The 20,137-nt window shown below is 43.5% G+C and overlaps 1 protein-coding gene across 2 annotated transcripts in view; it reads left to right on the top strand.

Moving 5' to 3' along the window:
- Positions 1–334: 334 nt before the first annotated feature.
- pdzrn3b (PDZ domain containing RING finger 3b) overlaps positions 335–20,137 on the top strand; it is a 307,213-nt gene continuing 287,410 nt past the window's right edge. Inside the window, exons 1-3 of one of the 2 annotated variants that reach the window (XM_043708359.2) lie at positions 335–1,186; positions 5,866–5,946; positions 12,992–13,099. In XM_043708359.2, coding sequence (XP_043564294.2) covers positions 491–1,186; positions 5,866–5,946; positions 12,992–13,099 — 885 coding nt within the window. In that variant the 5' untranslated portion in view covers positions 335–490. The remainder of the gene's footprint in view (positions 1,187–5,865; positions 5,947–12,991; positions 13,100–20,137) is intronic. The other variant, XM_043708360.2, reaches the window with a different exon arrangement.

Below are 20,137 nucleotides of genomic sequence, written 5' to 3'. Positions count from 1 at the left end.
ACAACCAGAAGAAGACGTTACTAAGTTACGGTCCCATTAAAAACAGGAAAAAAACCCAACCAAACTCTGAAACAATATCGCAAAACCAATACGAATTCCACGTAGTTGCCAAGGGACCATCCCACAGCAAGACGTTCACTGTCTGGAGAAGGCTATTGATTCCAACACAAAGCTAAAGTTGAACGACTAGAGGTAAGTTCGGCACCGGGAGCGATGACCGACCTCTGCCTAAAGTTTTCCCGAGTGTTTTACGCGGGGAGGGGGACGCAGTTGTGTCCTTCTGGATAATGAAGGCGGAGAGGGCGGTGCTTGGACACTCTGTTCGAGGAAGTCTCCAGTGAGGAGTGAGCAGCCCCAGGGCACTGAGTGACAATACGTTGCTGCACCTCTGGACGTGGAGAGGGAGAGAGAGAGAGACACAGGGGGGCTTTGGGGAGCTGCAAACAAAACAAGGAGACAACTTATTCTTGCCGAGTGGGAGGTTTGCAGAATGGGATTCGACCCCGAGCGTTTCAGCGGGGACGTGGATCCTGACTTCAAGTGCAACCTGTGCAACAAAGTGCTGGAGGACCCGCTGGCCACTCCGTGCGGGCACGTCTTCTGCGCCGGCTGCGTGTTGCCCTGGGTGGTGCAGCGGGGCAGCTGCCCGGCGCAGTGCCGCACGCTCGGCCCCCGGGAGCTCAACCACGTCCTGCCGCTCAGGAACCTCATCCTCAAGCTGGAGATCCGCTGCGGCAACTGGGAGCGGGGCTGCGCCAAGGTGCTGAGGCTGCAGCACTTGGCCGAGCACGCCGAGACGTGCGAGTACTCGGCGGCCGAGTGCAGGAACCCGGGCTGCGGGCAGGCGCTCAGCCTGCGGGACGTGGACGCTCACATGCGGGAGAGCTGCGAGCAGCGGCCGGTCGGCGTGTGCCAGCGGGGCTGCGGCTCGGTGCTGGTGCACCGGGAGCTCCGGCTGGGCTCGCACTGCTGCGTGCGGGCGCTGAAAGCTCAGTTGGCCGCGCTGCAGCGCCAGCTCCGCCGGCACCAAGCCAGGGCGGGCAAACGCGAGAAGTCGCTGCTCGCCCGGCTGTCGGCCGCGCAGAGTGAGCTGCAGGTGACAGCCCTCCGCTACCAGAAGAAATTCACCGAGTACAGCGCCAGGATCCGCTCCCTGACTAAGAACAGCAGCATCCCCCCGTGCAGCGTGAGTGCCCTCTCTGTCTCCTGCTTCAGGACTGACTCCACTCTCTGTCTGTCTGTGTGTGTGTGTGAGAGAGAGAGAGACCAGTTCGGGCAGGGTGAGGGTCACTGAGACAGAGAGAAAGGGCAGAGAGGGACATGGAGAGAGAGAAAGGGCAGAGGGACATGGAGAGAGTTGACAGGAGGGAGAGAAAGGGCAGAGGGACATGGAGAGAGTTGACAGGAGGGAGAGAAAGGCAGAGGGACATGGAGAGAGTTGACAGGAGGGAGAGAAAGGGCAGAGGGACATAGAGAGAGTTGACAGGAGGGAGAGAAAGGGCAGAGGGACATAGAGAGAGTTGACAGGAGGGAGAGAAAGGGCAGAGGGACATGGAGAGAGTTGACAGGAGGGAGAGAAAGGGCAGAGGGACATAGAGAGAGTTGACAGGAGGGAGAGAAAGGGCAGCGGGATATGGAGAGAGTTGACGGGGGGAGGGGGTGTGAGAGGGCAAAGTGAGTATGGAGGGGAATGTGGCAAGAGAAGGGGGTACAGAAATGGAGGGAGCAGGTGGAGAGTGAAGGGGGAAGTAGGGGAGGAGGAAGGGGTGGGTAAAGGGGGAAGGAAGAGAGTGTGGTGAGGGAGAAGGGGCTGGTGAAGGGAGGGAGGTAGAGACCAGGTTATGGAGAGAAGGAGGAGGAGGGATGATTGAGTATGGAGGTAAAGTAGATGGATAGGGGTAAGGAGGGTAAGTAGGGAGGGAGGAATCAGGTTATGGAGGGATGGAGAAAGTGAGTAAGGGGGCAAAAGAGATAGAGAGGGGATGTAGTGGGAGAGGGAAGTGTGTGGATAAGGGAAGGCTAGGGTAAGGACGAAGGGAGGGACCAGATTATGGAGGGTTGGGGAAAAGTGAGTATAGGGGCAATAGAAGGGGGCAAGAGAGATGGGGAAAGAAGTGGGAGAGGGAAGTGGGTGAGTAAGAGGGGGAGGTTGGTGAGGAGGAAGTGGGTGAGGAAGAAGTGGGTGAGGAAGAAGTGGGTGGGTGAGGGAGGGAGGGACCAGATTATGGAGAGGTTGGGGGAGTGGGGAAAAGTGAGTATGGAGGAAAGAGAAGGGGCTGGAGAGATAGAGGGAACAAGATAGGTGGAGAGTGAAGAGGGAAGGTAGGAAGGTAGGGAGAGGAGGAAGCAGGTGAGTAAGGGATTAAGGAAGAGGGAGTGGTGAGGGAGAAGGGGCTGGAGAAGGGAGGGAGATGGAGGCCAGGTTATGGAGGGAGAGGGAGGGAGGATTGAGTATGGAGGTAAAGTAGGTGGATAAGAAAGGGCTAGGGTAAGGAGGGAGGGAGGGACCGGGTGATGGAGGGATGGGGAAAAGAGAGTATGGGGACAAGAGAAGTGGGTAGAGAGAGATGGGGGGGAGAGTGAAGGGGGAAAAGTAGGGGGGAGGAAGTGGGTGGTTAAGGGGGGTAAGGACGGTGGGGTGGTGAAGGAGAAGGGGCTGGAGAAGGGAGGGTGGTAGGGACCAGGTTTTAGAGGGGAAAGAGGAGGAGGGAGGATTGAGTATGGAGGAAGGAAAAAGGGATACAGAGACAGGGGGTGGAGAGGAGAAAGTAGTGGGGGGAGGAAGTGGCAGAGGGGAATGGGTGGGGAAAGGAGTGGAGGCATAGAGTGTGAATGGAGGGAGGGAGACAGTCCACATGGCGGAGGGAGGCAAGGGGAGAGGGGGGATGGAGGGAGTTGGAAGGAAGATGGGGAAGGAGTAACCGGGGAGAGGGAGGGTTGTGGGAACAGGAGGTAATAGTGGAGTCATTAGGAATACAGCAAGAGAGACAGACAGAGACCCGGGGACAAGAACAAATGAGCAGGAAAAAGAGAGAGAGAGAAATGATATATAGATAGAGTAAAAGAGAGGGAATATAGGTTGACAGAGCAAGAGGGAGAAGGAAGTGGGGAAGTTTTGAGCGAGAAATGGGAGATTAGAAAGAGAGAGAGTGGAAGGAATGAGATCACAGAAGAATGGAGGGTTGGAATAAGTGAGAAAGTAGGAATGGAGCAAGAGAGAGAAACTGGAGGGATGAAGCAAGACACACAGAGAAAGAAGAGGAACATAAAAAGTGGGAATAAATTGAAATGAGAGAGGGAACAGAGTGAGAGATAGGGTAGAGGGTGATAAGATGGGAGAAGAGGTGATCACAGAGAGGACAATGTGTATAATGGTGAAGGAAAGGGAGCAGGGAAAAGAAGGGAGAGCTCAGTAGATAGGTTATGGTGAAATAGATGGATAAAAGTGAGCGATGAGGGGAGCAAGAAAGGGTAGGTGGAGAGAGAGAAAGGAATGAGGGCCTGGGTGAAGGAGAGAGAAAGGGGTAACTGTGGGGGAGAGACAAAACTGGAAATGATGCAAGAAAAGAGGAAGGTGGGTGGGAATAATGACAGAGGGACATGGTGAGAAAGGATGGGACTGAGGTTGATAACAATAGATGAAAGATCCGTTAAGGGTGGTGCAGGAACAGGGGAGCAGGTAAACTGTGATTAGGAAGTGCAGAGTGCAGGAAGGGTTAGTAGTTTAGGAGTATGAGGTGAGTGAGAGATTTTAAATGAAATGATACATGCAATTGCAGTCCATGAACGTTGAAGAAAAGTGTGCAGGGTGAGTGCTAACCCTGTGAGTATGAGGTAGCAGAGAGAGAACATGGTGGAAGTTACCCTTGTGGGGCACAGAGGACCATGAATCTTCCATTAGCACTGCAGTATATTGCCTTTGACTTGGATTCTGACCTGGGCTATTACATGAGCCAGGCATGCTGCATCTGCTGGCATGGTTGCCTTTGCTGGTCAGCAGGGAAAAAACAGTCCTCTTATTTTCACTACAACATCTACCAACACCTCCAGCTCCTTGTCACCAAACTGTGGAGCTATTTGCCTTTTTTGGGATCATTTCCTTGGGGCTAATACTGGAATACCACAGTGTGGAGCCTGAAGGTCAGTTCCTAGCTTGCAACTCCTGAAGTGGAATGAAGCTGGGCTTTAAAAACTAGTGTGCAACAGCATGAATGCTCCAAAGCCCTGGCAGCAGCATGGACATTCTGCCTCTCCAGCCAAGTGATTCCACACAATGGGCACCAGTGAGGCCAGCTGCACATTTAATGTGATGATGATGGGACGTGTGCATTACAAAAACTCAACATGGGTCACGGCAGACTGATACCAGGAATCTCAGTCGAGAAAATACTTTGTCAAGGAACAGAAAGATACAAACCAAGGACTGAGTGGGCGGTTCGGACAGACTGAGAGATCATAGATTCCCTGCAGTGTGGAAAGAGGCCATTCAGCCCATCATGTCCCCAGACCAGCCCTCTGAAGAGCATCCTACTGAGACCCAGTCCCTCTGCCCTATCCCTGTAACCCCACATTTAGTCTGGCTAATCCATCTAACCTGAACCCTGCAGGGTAATTTAGCATGGCCAATCTTTGGATTGTGGGAGGAAACTGGAGCACCCAGTGGAAACCCACTCAGACACAGGGAGAAAGTACAGTTACTCAATGCTTGAATCAAACTGGGTCCCTGTGAGGCAACAGTGCTAACCACTGAGCCATCGTGCCACCCAATGGAAAGGTGTTGTGGACAGAAAGTGAAAAAAAAGGGGAGAGCAGACATAGAGAAACAGAGAAGAGAACTAATTGGAGCAAGGGAGTAACAGAGGGGCAGGAAGAGAAAGAAGGACTGGAGAGAGGAAAAGAGAGAGAGAGAGACAGAAGGAGGTGAACAAAGAGAGAATGAAATGGAGAGATGGGCAGAGTGAGAGAGGTAGCAGAGGGATCACATTCATATTGTGGTGCAAAGATATCCAGCACTGATTGGACATGGGCACACCAGCTGACATATGTGGCACATAACACACAGGCAACTGGAAGTTGGACAACTTGCAGAGTCAGTTAACATAATCACACGTGTAGACGTATAGATTCTGGTTTAAGTGACAGTTCCTAGGATTAAATATATTTGCGTCTATGGATTTATGAGAAGGTAACAATTCAAGCTTGTTGGTCAATGACGCTACTTTCCATCAAAAGTTTTGAGACGCCCCATGCAGGTTTGTATATTTTGGTTTTTTTGAGATGAGGAAAGGTTCTTTGAGTCCAAACTTCATTTAGCCTATCATCGAGGTGAAAGATGTTTTGCATCCATGTCAAACATGTATGCCTAATTGAAATATAGCTGAATAGTCTTCACACCCTACCTCTCCAGTTATGCTTGTTTTACAAATGACACTGTGGCTCAATTTTCAACTTGTTTATAATGACAGAAGAAAATATTTAGTGCATTTAAAGTTTCTTTGAACAAAGCATTATTTTGGAGCTAAAGATTAGAAATATATAGCCCAGGAAAAATCCCCAAACCTGCACCACACCACTGTATGCAGTGTGAGGTTGGGGGAGATAGCATGTTTGAGTGGTATCACTCATTGTGCTATCAGACACTGCAAGATCAGTCTCAATCCAGTTTTTCCAAATGTTTAGAGCCTCAGGAGTTACAACAAATTGTGAACATATCTTGCGTGTGACTCAGTCTTTTGGTTGTTGAACTTTCAGATTTCATTCATCCAAATTATATTTTCTACTTCTGTCCATTATGACCAGTTACTGGCTGATTGTTAAACTAATTGTTCTCAGCCTGACTACCTAACATTTGAAATCTGTTTCTAGGGAGGAGAAACACTGACCATCATCATGCAACGGGACTCGGGTTCCCTGGGATTTAATATTATTGGTGGCAGACCTTGTGCGGTATGTATCTTCGTACAACCCTGTTATAAAGGTGATTCAGCAGCATTTTCAAAATGTGTCTCTTTGTTGGAACAATGATTGAGCTCAGGGGTCAGCCTTAACATTTTAGGGCATCTGATCTGTCTGGTATCCCTTGGAGAAGAACTGAACATGTTCTTTTCACTGCACTGAAGTAGTTTCCACAGCAGAGCTCCACAATATATTCATGGTTCAATTGATGATGCAAATGGAAGTACTACTTGCAGCTCCTGCAAATTTTCACATGGAAGCAGTAGCTGACAATGTTTAAATCATGCCTTTAGTAGCTGTGGCTCAATTGGTACCACTCTGTCTTTGTGTCACTGTTCCAGGATTTTCATCATACCGGAATCAAGACTGAAATCTTTCGATGTGCCTTTGAACTGACTTCTGCATAGAACATTGAACATTACAGCGCAGTACAGGTCCTTAGGCCCTCGATGTTGTGCCGACCTGTCAAATCAATCTGAAGCCCATCTACCCTACACTATTCCATTTTCATCTATATGTCTATCCAATGACCATTTAAATGCCCTTAAAGTTGGCAAGTCTAATACTGTTGCAGGCAGGCCATTCCACGCCCCAACTACTCTCTGAGTAAAGAAACTACCTCTGACATCTGTCCTATATCTATCACCCCTCAATTTAAAGCTATGTCCCCTCGTGCTAGCCATCATCATCCCAGGAAAATGGCTCTCACTGTCCACCTTATCTAACCTTCTGATTATCTTATACGTCTCAATTAAGTCACCTCTCAATCTTCTTCTCTCTAACGAAAACAGCCTCAAGTCCCTCAGCCTTTCCTCATAAAACCTTCCCTTCATACCAGGCAATATCCTAGTAAATCTCCTCTGAACCCTTTCCAAAGCTTCCACATTCTTCCGAAAAAGTGGTGACCAAAACTATACGCAATACTCCAAGCGCAGCCGCACCAGAGTTTTTTATAGCTGCAGCATGACCTTATGGGCTTTGAAACATAATCCTTCTGTTAAGAATGTCTTCTTAACAACCCTATCAATCTCAATGGCAACTTTCAGGGATTTATGTACATGAACACAGAGATCTCTCTGTTCATCTACACTATCAAGAATCTTACCATTAGCCCAGTACTCTGCATCCCTGTTACTCCTTCCAAAGTGAATTACCTCACACTTTTCCACATTAAAATCCACTTGCCACATCTCAGCCCAGGGCTGCAGCTTATCTATGTCCCGCTGTAACCTATAACATCCTTCGTCACTATCCACAACTCTACTAACCTTAGTGTCATCTGCAAATTTACTAACCCATCCTTCTATGCCCCCAACCAGGTAATTTATAAAAATGACCTACAGCAGTGGCTCCAAAATAGATTCTTGTGGTACACCACTGGCAACTGTACTCCTGGATGAACATTTCCCATCAACCACCACGCTCTGACTTCTTTCAGCTAGCCAATTTCTGATCCCTCAACACAATGCCTCCGTATTTTGTGCAGTAGCCTACTGTAGGGAACCTTATCAAACACCATACTGAAATTCAATACACCACATCAATTGCTTTACCTTCATCCACCTGTTTGGTCACCTTCTCAAGGAACTCAGTAAGGTTTGTGAGGTATGACCTACCCTTCACAAAACTCTGTTGACTATCCCTCATCAACTTATTCCTTTCTAGATGACTATAAATCCTATCTCTTATAACCCTTCCCAACACTTTACCCACAACCGAAGTAAGGCTCATTGGTCTGTAATTACAAGGGCTGACTCTATTCCCCTTCTTGAACAAGGAAACAACATTTGCAATCCTCCAGTCTTCTGGCACTATTCCTGTAGACAATGACGACATAAAGATCAAAGTCAAAGGCTCTACAATCTCCTTCCTGGCTTTCCAGAGAATCCTAGGATAAAGTCCATCCGGCCCAGGGGACTTATATATTTTCACACTTTCCAGAATTGCTAACACCTTCTCCTTGTGAACCTCAATTTCATCTAGTCTAGTAGCCTGTGTCTCAATATTCTCCTGGACAACATTGTCCTTTCCAGTGTGAATGCTGACAAAAAATATTCATTTAGTGCTTCCCCTATCTCCTCTAACTCCTCACACAACTTCCACTACTATCTTTGATTGGCCCTAATCTTACTCTTGTCATTCTTTTATTCCTGATATACCTGTAGAAAGCCTTAGGGTTTTCCTTGACCCTATCCGCCAACGACTTCTCATGTCCCCTCCTGGATCTTCTTAGCTCTCTCTTTAGGTCTTCCCTGGCTAACTTGTGACTCTCAAGTTCCCTACCTGAGCTTTCATGTCTCATCCTAACATAAGTCTTCTTCTTGACAAGAGTTTCAACTTCTTAGTAAACCATGGCTCCCGCACTTGACAACTTCCTCTCTGCCTGACCGGTACATACTTTTCAAGGATACGATGTAGCTGTTTCTTGAATAAACTGCCTTGCAATTTCCTTCCCCATCCTATACATCCTAAATCTTGCCTAATCGCATCATAATTGCCTTTACCTCAGATATGACTCTTGCCCTGCGGAGTATACCTATCCCTTTCCATTGCTAAAGTAAACATAACTGAATTGTGGTCACTATCACCAAAGTGCTCACCTACCTCCAAATCTAATCTGCTCACCTGCTTCCTGCGGTGGATGTGAAATAGTTTATGGCACAATTTCCAAGACGAGCCAATGAGTTTTCTTGGCTGTCCTGGCCTTACTTATTGCTCAATCAAAATCAAAATAACAAATGATCTTCTTGTTATCAACTTACTGTTATGGGAGCTTGCTGTGTGTAAATTAGTTGCCCTGTTTCCTAATTTAACATAGTCACTCTTCATCAGAAGTACTTCATTGGTTTTAAATTACTTTTGAAATACTTGGCGGTCAGGAAAAGTGCCATATAAATGCAAATCTTCCTTTTTTGCTGACCCTAGTTGTTGCTTTTTGTTTTGTTTCACAGTCAATATGTCAGTATACCTTTTGAGAGACACAGGATACCTTAAGAGCTATGTTCATAATATCATCATTGTGTCATAACATGTGATCACTTCATCTTAACTTGGATCATTTGAACCATATGCGTCAAAAGTTTATGTTATAACTTAATCACTTAATGTTAGCCCAGATATCTTACGTGCCTGTGAATATACTGTTTGTATATAATAAATATCCATTGGTTTCTTCAAACACTGTGCCATCCATGTCCAGTTACTTATGTTATGGAGATAACATAAGCATTACTGCATTAGATAAAATAACATGCTGGAGGCAAAACCCATTTTATGGTCAGCAGCAGTGGTCCTCTATGAAGAAAGCTGCAAAAAGTGATTAGTGGATATTTGGAAATCTCATTGAAGGCTAACTGCACAACAGCTTTGGACATCAGTGAATATGGACTTTGGATATCTCCAAATTCAGCAGCATGACTTTCTGAACTGACAGAATCAAACTGCAGCGCCAGTATGCAAATTCATCTTGGCTTCCCAAGTCTTTTATCTGGTAAACACCAATGATCCAACAGTGGAGCATGACGGAGTTCAGTCTAGTCACGTGATGAGATTCAAATCAGTCAATTGCCTCAAACACCTGTACCGGGATAGATGGATGTGCTGCTCATTTTCAGGGTAATGCTGTATTACATTTTAAGGGTGATGTAGCCCCCTTCATTGATCTACCAAGGTAGTTCAGCATTTACATTCATGAAACCTTCAAGTAGAACTTCAAGGATGGAACAAACTAGTATAATGTGAAAGGGTACCCAGCACACCAATTGCTGTTGCTCCATCACATGAGTTTTAAAGATGGCACTACATGAAAATACCTCAATCTAAGGCACATGAACCTTTCACTTAAAAGGTCTCCATGCAAGATAATGAAGTTAGAAGAATTACATTTTCTGGAGCAAGACTTTTTCCAAAGCTAGATGTGAAACATTGATACTGGTCTGTCCATATAGCATAAAAATTTCAAGAGCCTGTGACAATTAGGACACCATTTGGGCTCACAGTTTGTTTAGGCATGTTCCAGCAATATATGGATGGGATTATTGAAAATATACCTGGTTGTGTTTCATAGCTGATGGTATTGTGATCATGGATAAGATGAAAACAGAGAGCATGACTGCAATCATCATCTACAAATGACAGCAACGTGATTGGCAAGGATTAACAGTTTACAACACAAAATACAGGGTCAGTTTTAGCCAAACATACTTCTCTGGGTGTATACCAATGGAGTCTGTCTTGATTTAAGATAAAATGAAGGATGCTTAACAAATGCAGACCCTGCAGAATAAAGAGGATCTGTGATGTTGCCTCAAGTTTTGTATTCTGACCATATATTCCTAACTTCGTGGAAAAGGTACTTCTGCTGATAGACTTACTCAAGAAGGATGTCGCCTACAAGTGCTAAGATGTCCACTCATATGTCTTTGATTCTTTCAAGCAGGTTCTGTCAGCAAGATCTTGCCTGCTGCAATATGACAGTTCTCAAGGTGGAGCAATCACAAAAAGGCTGAGGCGCATGTTTTTGCAAGTTAATAAAGCTATTGCTTTTGATTTGGATACCATGTGATATGCTCAAGTGAACTATTCTAATGTTGAGCACAAGATACTTATTTAACAAGAAACTAGTCATTGAAACAGATGATAAGTCAGTAGACATGTCATGAGTGAGGTCACTACCATGTTGGCAGTATCTGCATGTCAGGGTGCAAGGATCCAACTTTGAAGTGAAAAATAAAAGCCATGTACTAGGAGAATTATGTCACGCTAACAAGGACCAATATATTTCTCTTGATCAACATGTTTATACTCTAGATAATGAAGTTGAAGATTTTATCACGATTGATCTGTTACATTTTTGCCACAGTCGATGTGAACAGTTGCAGTCAACATCTATCAAAGGTGAACAACTGCAAGAATTACAGAAGATCATTATCCAGGGATGGCATAACCGTATTAAGTACTTGAGAAGATTCATTCATTTTGGCAACACAGAGACAAACTTGTTATACCACAAGAAGTTATTTCCAAGGGCAAACCAGTTTCAGTACCAAAAGAATCATGTCACCATCTCATGTCCGTGTTATATTGGGGTATTGAATGCTCAAAATAGCTTGTGCATTTAGCTGTGTGCAGGCCAGAAATGAATGGGGATATTTAACAAGTTGTAACTGCATATGAGGCTCATCAAAGGTATCAGTGTAGCAGTGGATGGAGATCCTGCATTCACACACACTATTTCATCTCCTTTTTGGATGAAAATTGCAACAGAGTGCACAGGCAAATTACATCTTTGTAATGCGTTACTTCTCTACATTTCACATTGTTTGACCACTTAGCAACACAATGAATGTAACTGTTACTGACATAGATATCTTAACCCAATCTAGTCCCACCTGCCAGCACCCAGCCCATATCCCTCTAAATCCTTCCTATTCATATACCCATCCAGATGCCTTTTAAATGCTGCAATTGTACCAGCTTCCACCACTTCCTCTGACAGCTCATTCCATACATGTATCATACTCTGCATGAAAAAGTTGTCCCTTAGGTCTCTATTATGACTTTCCCCTCTCACCCTAAATCTATGCCCTGTAGTTCTGGACTCCCCCACCCCAGGGAAAAGACTTTTTGATGAGCACTATTTTCTATTTATTCTGTATCCTGGATCAGCTAATATCCAACAATGGATGACCACACTCCAAACAAACCATTTTGAAGCATGTGCATTAATTGGGTGTGATCCATTATCGCCTTACCATCTCACTACACACACTCACATGATTTAGCAGAATGTATAGTAAGTACTGACAAATCAATGATCATTAAGTATTAAGCGACAAAGCAAAACCTTCCTGTCGCATTGCTACATTTTCATGCAGTACCAGATGAGAAAGAATTAATATCCGCAGCACGACTTATACTAGGAGCCAAGTGTAAAAGTGCTTGCCCAGCAATTAATTGTCTAACTATTCCATGATACAGGACATTCTCCTTCAAAGGTAGAGGAAAATGAAAAAGATACACAACAAATGAGGAGATAGAGAACGACAAAGACTATGCGCTGGGCTGACAGTTTGAATTTGAAATACAAATTGATGTTCTTGGATACAAAAGTTTCTAAATATACTACCAGTCCAGATCTTGCAAAGTCATTATTGATCACGATGCTATATTGTGAAGGAAAAGGAGCCAGCTCAGGCCAATATGCAGCACACCCATCAAAGACAGTGCACAAAGACAGTAATGAAGAATTCTCTGATGTTGATGGTTTTGCAGTGATATTGAGTGCCAACATTCCACAGCAAAATAACTAGGTTATCGAATAATTGCAACAAGGAACATACCTTTCATATCTTTCCAGATGGGTGTATGATCACCTAATCAGGATGAACTGTCCAAAGCATAACATTGGTACTTGAAATGTTAGTCTTGTAAAGTCTATTTTACCTTAATATATAATTAGTAAATTGACAATTTATGCCTGTGCAGAGCCATGTGTATCTGCCTGAGATAAACTTTTACCTTTGGAAAAAAATGGATTGTTGTTTTTTCATGGTCAGTATACCTTTAAGAGACATGCTCTTGATGTCATCACTGCATCATTGCATGTGACCTGAATGTATAACAATCTCTGGATCACATGAAGCATGACATGTTATAAGGAGTATGATGTTCCATTATAACATATGTTAAGGTGACATTTGTATACAATGGCTAGTTGTCATAAATATCTGTTGGATTCTTCAATGTCACAATATCCAATTTATGTTGCGGAAGATAATGAGAGAGATTGTCACGTCAGGTAAAATACCGAGGTGGAGGCTAACCCACCTCAATTCACAGCTGTTGGTCGTCACTTCAGCCATCACTTGTTACATTCAGAGAAAGTACTGTCAGGCCTTTGCCTGTTCCATTGGATCCCATTCGCCATTTGAGTTTGGCATATCCTCCTACTAATGTCTTCACATTAATTCTATTGCATCATGCACACTTCAAATACTAATTTCATGTTTTTATTTGCTTTCATCACATTTTGAAGGAAAATCAAGAGGGCACAGCCTGTGAGGGGATTTTTGTGTCAAAAGTAGTGGAGAATGGGCCAGCTGACAAAGAAGGGGGATTACAGACCCATGACCAGATTCTGGAGGTATGTGGAAGTTATTCTCTCAAGTGCTGCTGTAAACCTGATTTAATTTGGTAGACAAAGATATCTGGCGAACATTCCATATATCATAACTCTCTCTCTTTTGTATCATGTTCAAGGGCAGGATTATGATACTGTTTTTTTTGTGTCTCTGTAAATGATGCAGTAAATTAGGGGTTTGTAAGGTACAGACCAGCACTTCTCCATCTACACACTTTAGTAAAGCTTCCTACTAATATCCCCTACAATACAAGTTGCCTGCTATAGCGTATATTTCGTCAGCGTGAGTTAGCTATAACACGATTGACAAAGTATGGATGTTGTTTCTGTAATGCAAACTTTGTACTGAACGGGTATAGCGATTTTCTATTAGTGATCTTCGACAGCATGATTTACTGTAGTGATTTTCCATGGCATGATTTTCTATAGCATGAGGTTGCAAAGGAACATGCCTGTCGCGTTGTAGTAGAATGACCTGTAATGTGCATTTTAATAATCATCATATGCCACGAGAATTAGAGATTGTTTGTTGTGCTGTGTTTATAAGAGTACTGGCAACTCGTTTGAAGCTTTATTTCAAGGTCTAGTAAAGTGGGGAGGAAAATCAGGAAAAAAAGCAGCAGGATTTCTTTGTAGAACTGAGGTGAAAATGCGCTGCTCAATTTCATTGCAAAATATGCCATAAGACTCGGTTGCCTTCACTTCAGGCTTGTTGAAGAGTACTCTTTAGCATTTCCTGTTGTGAATTACAGTTGTAGAATTGCCACGTTTAAGATAGCGTCAGTTCATCACAGTGGGAGATAACTGAATCCCTGCTGAACTTGTAAATGGAGTAACTATGAGGTTTTTTTTCAGCAGTCTGCTGTCAGTGATTCCAGATTTAATGTTTTTACAAGCTTTCTTATGAAGGGGCTTACAGTCCATAAAGTGTGAATGTAATTTTGTTTTTTTCTCCTTCTGGGTCATAAACTTTTATGATTCTTTCTAGACAAAATTGACTTTGGATTGATTTTTTGATAATTTTTAACAATTAAGTAATAATATCTTACATTATTTTCTCTGTGATATTCCAATTGTATTTTTCTCCCTGTATTGTGATTCACACATTTTCACCTATGTGCAATTATTTATTGTAAAACATTTAACTGTTGGTTAATACTTAAAATGTAAAAATAGACTGTGGACAGAGGCAAAAATAAGAAGTGCACTAAATTGTGTCGGTTTGGTTTGAAAAAGATGCTGCCTCAATCTTCACAGCTGATCGAGTTCAGTTTTCCTTTCCATTTTATTGTTTATTGTGTGCATTTATAGAGAATAAATACCTGCTGACCAATGGTTTATAGAAAGTAAACATAGTTGGTAACCACGTACTATGAGTGAGTCAGTTGCAGTTGGTTCACATTCCCTAAACTATTGATCCCTTGTGCAGACTGTATTTGTGTTGGCTGTTGGATATTCATATTTTTGACTTATTTTCCATGTCTGACCATGTTTGTAACATATTCATTGTTCAGGTGTGTAATTTAACATGGGAATTGAGGGGTTTTGCTCTTTTCAGTTGTCACCTTTGCTGTCAGGAGGATCCTCTCGTTTGCTTATGTACATGTTATCCTTTGATGAACCTAAATACACCAGTAGGGGGCCTTTTCAGCTGAGTTTCAATATTGATGTCTTGTGAAAATTGGAGCAGGAATTCTGTCCACGTTTCCTTTCTGTGCCTGCGGACAATTATAATGGACCACTGCTGCTCTGACCAGCGTAGTCTGAGAAGGTTCAACAGTTTGTATGATGTATATGGTGTTGAGTGCAAACCACTGGATTATAGGCCTACGTGTGGTGAAAGTTAATTTAAATAAAAAATCTGGTTACATGCAATTCCAAACAATTTAGAAACTTCATAGTTGAGGCAAGGGGAAAATAAAAGCAAACTTTCAAGACTTTTCCCTTCCATTACTCAAGCAATTGCACATAGATGCAAATCACCAATTGTTTTCAATTTGAAGTATTTTGGAATCCCATCACTGAGAAAAGCTATTATTCTCTGCATACGCTCAGCCTATTTGTACAATCACTCATCAGCTCGTCTATGTGTTGCAACAGCAAATTGGTCAACAGAACAAAACTTTGGATGTTTTCTTGTATTGTTTTAAGTAATTTGCATCTTGGCTACAATTTTAAACACCAGTCTTGGTCTTTAGGTTCACTTGAATATCAGTACTTTACATTTTTTTGTTATTTCTGCACTGTTTATCCACATATTAAACGTGACATCATGACCTTTTAATTTCCGGTAGCATTTTAAAAAGACAACTAGTTCATCCAACCATAAGTGCAATTCTTCACCAGGTTTAAATATGTTTACCATGATGCCTATGCCTTTTTTTGAAGGGATGCTTAAAGCGATGTATCATTAGCGTAAAATTACCTTTTTGGACGTAGGTTTGCTCGCTGAGCTTGAAGGTTCATTGACAGATATTTCATTACTCTACTAGGTAACATTTTCAGTGGGCCTCAGGCAAGCACTGCTGAAAATTCCTGCTTTCTATTTATATGTTTGGGTTTCTTTGGGTTGGTGATGTCATTTTCTGTGATGATATTATTCCCTGTGGCGAAGTCACTACCTGTTCCTTTTCTCAGGGGGTGGTAGATGGGATCTAACTCGATGTGTTTGTTGATAGAGTTCAGGTTGGAATGCCATGCTTCTCGGAATTCTCTTTGTTTGGCTTGTCCTAGGATAGATGTGTTGTCCCAGTCGAAATGGTGTCCTTCCTCATCCGTATGTAAGGATACTAGTGAGAGAGGGTCATGCCATTTTGTGGCTAATTGGTGTTCATGTATCCTGGTGGCTAGTTTTCTACCTGTTTATCCAATGTAGTGTTTGTTACAGTCCTTGCACGGTATTTTGTAAATGACATTAATTTTGCTTGTTGTCTGTATAGGGTCTTTCAAGTTCATGAGCTGCTGTTTTAGTGTGTCGGTGGGTTTGTGGGCTATCATGATGCCAAGAATCTGGCAGTCATTTCTGAGATATCTTTGATGTAAGGGAGAGCGGCTAGGGTTTCTGGACATATTTTATCTGCTTGTTTGGGTTTGTTGCTGAGAAATTGGCAGACTGTGTTCATTGAGTACCCATTCATTTTGAATACACGGTGTAGGTGATTTTCCTTTGCTCTGCGTATTTCCTCTGTGCTGCAGTGTGTGTTGGCTTGTTGAAATAATAATAAGAGCCCTTCGTCGGGAACCAGGAAGCCTTTCCTGATGAAGGGCTTTTGCTCGAAACGTCAATTTTCCTGCTCCTCGGAAGCTGCCTGACCTGTTGGGCTTTTCTAGCACCACTCTAATCTTGACTCAGATCTAGATCTTCCTGCCTTCGTTCCCACCAAGACAACACTGAATCAAGGCAATTTGACAAGGGAGAAACAGCTCATGCAGAGAGTCCCCCAGTGACAAGAGCACGGCTGAACAGAATCAGGTGGATGGGTAATTCTATGAACGCTTAAACTGGGTTTTCAAATTGCCTTTATTAACATGCATAGCATCAAATTTACCATGTGATGTGTTTCTACATTGGCTTACCTGACCAAGGACAAAGCAGACCACCTGTTTCCGCAAAAGTATGGGATAACGCACCTCCACAGCTACAGGAAATGGTCAAGCTTATGGACCCGTAGGCCTTCCACCTATTTATTCTGCTGCATGGAGGCCACTTCACCATCTCCGAATTTAAAGAGGTGGTGGTTGGGGCAGGGGGGTGGGTGCCTCCTTACAACAGATGTTGGAAACTGAAACATCCCCTGAGACTAATTAACGTGTACATCCTGGTGGTACACGTTAAGCAAACTTGACGCCACGTCCAGATTCCTGATGGAAACGGTTAAAGTCACCAAGCTGCATGATATCTTCCCCTCTACAGATGGAATACAGCGAAGATACACCTGGTCATGGCTAGGTGGGTCTATCTGCTCAAGGAGACATTTGCTGTTTGTGTCCCAAGTGTTCTCCGTCAAATCCAATGACATCAAGCCAGTGTTCTTCTCTGACCACTACCTTCTGCTGGCTGAGTGTCATCTACAGGATGACCAGCATGCTGGCAAGGGAACGTGGAAGCTGAACCTGAAACTGTTGACCCCAGAAAAACATTGAGGAACTCAAGGGATTATACAGGTTGGAGAACCTTTAAGACCCTTTTTGAGTCTCCAGTGGAAGACAGTCAAGGGGAACATCAAGAGTTCCTTTATCTCAAAGGTGTTCAGAAGACGAGAGAGAGAGGTGGGGAAAGCTGTCCAAACTCCAGAAAACTGTGCACAAGCTACTCCTGCTGCAGACAATGGGTGTCAGTGTCACAGAGGTGAATAGCCAACAAGCCTTGCTGTTTACCTTGGAGGCCTTCAAGATAATCTCCAGTCCAGGGTTTGCATTGTGGAGCAAGATGAGATGTGCTTGCATTTCTTTTTCCAGAAGGTGCGCAAAGAGAGCTTTGTGCTCAGCAACTTGAAGGAAGAAGATGGCTCAATAATGTTACCTCAGTGTGACGTCCTGAGGATCAGCAAATCCTTTTATGCCAATCTGTATGACATGAAGCCCACAAACTGTGAAGCCTCACAATTGTTCCTGTCCTCTGTCACAGAGGTCTTGGACGGCAGTACACAGGGAGGCTGGACCAGTCGTTATCTCGGGATGAGCTGACTAAGGCCCTCAAGTCCTTAGAAGTGAATAAAACTGCCAGAAGTAAAGGCTTACCGGCCAAGTTGTATTCGGCTCTGTGAGACTTGATTGACCAGGACCTGAGTATGCTTCTGGCAGGAAGTGAATGGTGTTGTCACTCCCATCAACAAGTGGGAGAGACAGGACATTAGAAATTGGCAATCAATGTCGTTGCTGAATGCACTGCAAAATTCTGTCCCAGATCATCGCCAAGTGGGTCAGATCTGTTCTGGAATTGGTGATTCACTCCGACTAAACCTGGACTGTACTGGGCAGGATGATCTCTGAGAGCCTCGCACTCCTTAGGGATACAATTGCCTAGGCACAGGCCGGGGGGGGGGGGGGGGGGGGAGATGTGATGCCTGCCTCATTAGCCTGAACTAGAAGAAGGTCTTTGACAGGATATCACACACCTACATGTGGAACGTGCTTTCCAAAATGGGCCTTGCGGAGGGAATCTGCAATTGGATCTGACTGCTCTTCACCAAAATCGTTAGTGCAGCCTCAATCAATGGATGAGAGTCAGAAAGCTTCCTGATCACATCCAGAGTCAGGCAGGGCTGCCCACTCTCTCCTGCTTTGTGTGTTGTATTGAGCCTTTTGCTGAGTCCATGAGGAAGGATGCAAGCCTGAGTGGGGTGACTATTCCAGGCAGCGGAGGCCTGCAAGACACAACCTCCCTGTACATGGATGACATCACCATTTTCTGCTCTTCTGCCCGCTTTAAATTTGACTTGGGACAAACGCAACAATATGCCTGTATTGCACTGAATTGAAACCATGAGCTAAAATCCTGTAGTCAAACTTAAAATTCTACCTTTTGACTGTACATGAGAGTACTCCTTGTTTAAGTTAGTCAAATTAACAGATGGAGATGTTTTTGATCTTAATTTCTTGTAAATAATTGCATTAACCAAATCTAAGCACATCACTATTGAAAATGAATGCGGGTATGTTATATATAAAATATTGGCCATGTGTTCAGTGTTTGCAATGTTACAACATTAGCAGACTTGATTTAATTGAATAAGGACAGTAGAAGAGTCTCACCTTCAGATGAGCTAAAAGAAATGTGCAGCTCTTTGGTCTCTGCCTAACATTGGATGGAAAGCAATATTCACCAAATGCAGAGGCAGGGATAGCAATCTTGGGATTCTAGTGCTGCCCCTAGCTTGGGTCCCTGACCCGAGCGCTGCGGCTTTGCTCCCAAACTGAGCACTACATACTCCCCCAGAGCCCAGGACCTAACTGCATGGTATCCGCCACCCAAAGACAAACTGGATTAAGCTTCCTGCCTTCGTATTTTGAATAGGCTACAGTGTGGGTTAAAGTGGAAGAAAAATATTCATTCAGTGCAATTGAAATAGCAGTTTTAATTTTGAGCAACTTCTGCAACAACTGTTTCGTGACTGGATTGCAAGTTGAAAAACTCTTATTTTCTCTTGTCTGTTTTTAAGATGAACTTATTCCACTGAGTGATAAGTAGAATTCACAGACCCAGTCATGCTGCTAATGATATCCTGATCCATCCGTAAACTGTTTTCATTTCTTCCTGTGAAATGTTTTTATGTCATCATTAGTTATCATCATTTTATCATCATTATTGATAGTTGAAATAGGATTCCACTTTTGTGCACAATGTACTGCTTTTATTTTGATGCAAATTTAAGTTGTGAACCTTAATACTCACCAAATTTGGTAATACTCACCAAACCTTAATGTCCAGCTTTTCATTGATATGGCATGAATTCTAATTCTGAATTGACCCTTTTCAAAAAGGAGAATATCACCCCCAGGAAACCTCATCTTGGACTCCCATCTGACCTGTTGAACATTTACAGAAATTTCTATTTTTATTTCCAGGGAAAAGGTTTAGTTTGCATTTTAATGTGCTGCCAAAGTAAACCCCTCTCCCTCAGTGTTTCAATCGATTTAATAACATCATGTACATCATTCTTTGGGGCACCTTTTTGGATGTAGTTTTGCGAATGTCATGTTAATTTAAGCCAGTGGGGTGTGTTTTGGGCTGGTGAGCAAAGGTCAAAGACCATTTTGCAACAAACAAGAAAGTGGTGACTGAGAAAATAATTTCACCAATAAAGCTACAAACTGAAACGCAGCATGATACAACCTTTCTCTCTTAACACTGCCTTTAAATGTGGTGAATCATAACAAATGTCATCTCCAGGTTCTCTTGTGTCTGCCAGTGTTTTGTGGAAAACTCTTGAAGTACTTTTGCATTCTGTTTATTTTCCAACCAACTAGCTTAAATGGATGTTCTGTGGTCTGTGGAATCATATGTAAATACTTCAAGGTTTGTAATGCAATGGAATATGT

This window comes from Chiloscyllium plagiosum, unplaced genomic scaffold (genome assembly GCF_037043375.1).
Source record: "Chiloscyllium plagiosum isolate Xiang-an unplaced genomic scaffold, Cpla_swu_hap1 HiC_scaffold_14, whole genome shotgun sequence".
In the NCBI taxonomy this organism is placed as follows: domain Eukaryota; kingdom Metazoa; phylum Chordata; class Chondrichthyes; order Orectolobiformes; family Hemiscylliidae; genus Chiloscyllium; species Chiloscyllium plagiosum.
Note: the sequence above shows the minus strand (reverse complement) of the source record. Positions and strands in the feature narration are given on the sequence as shown.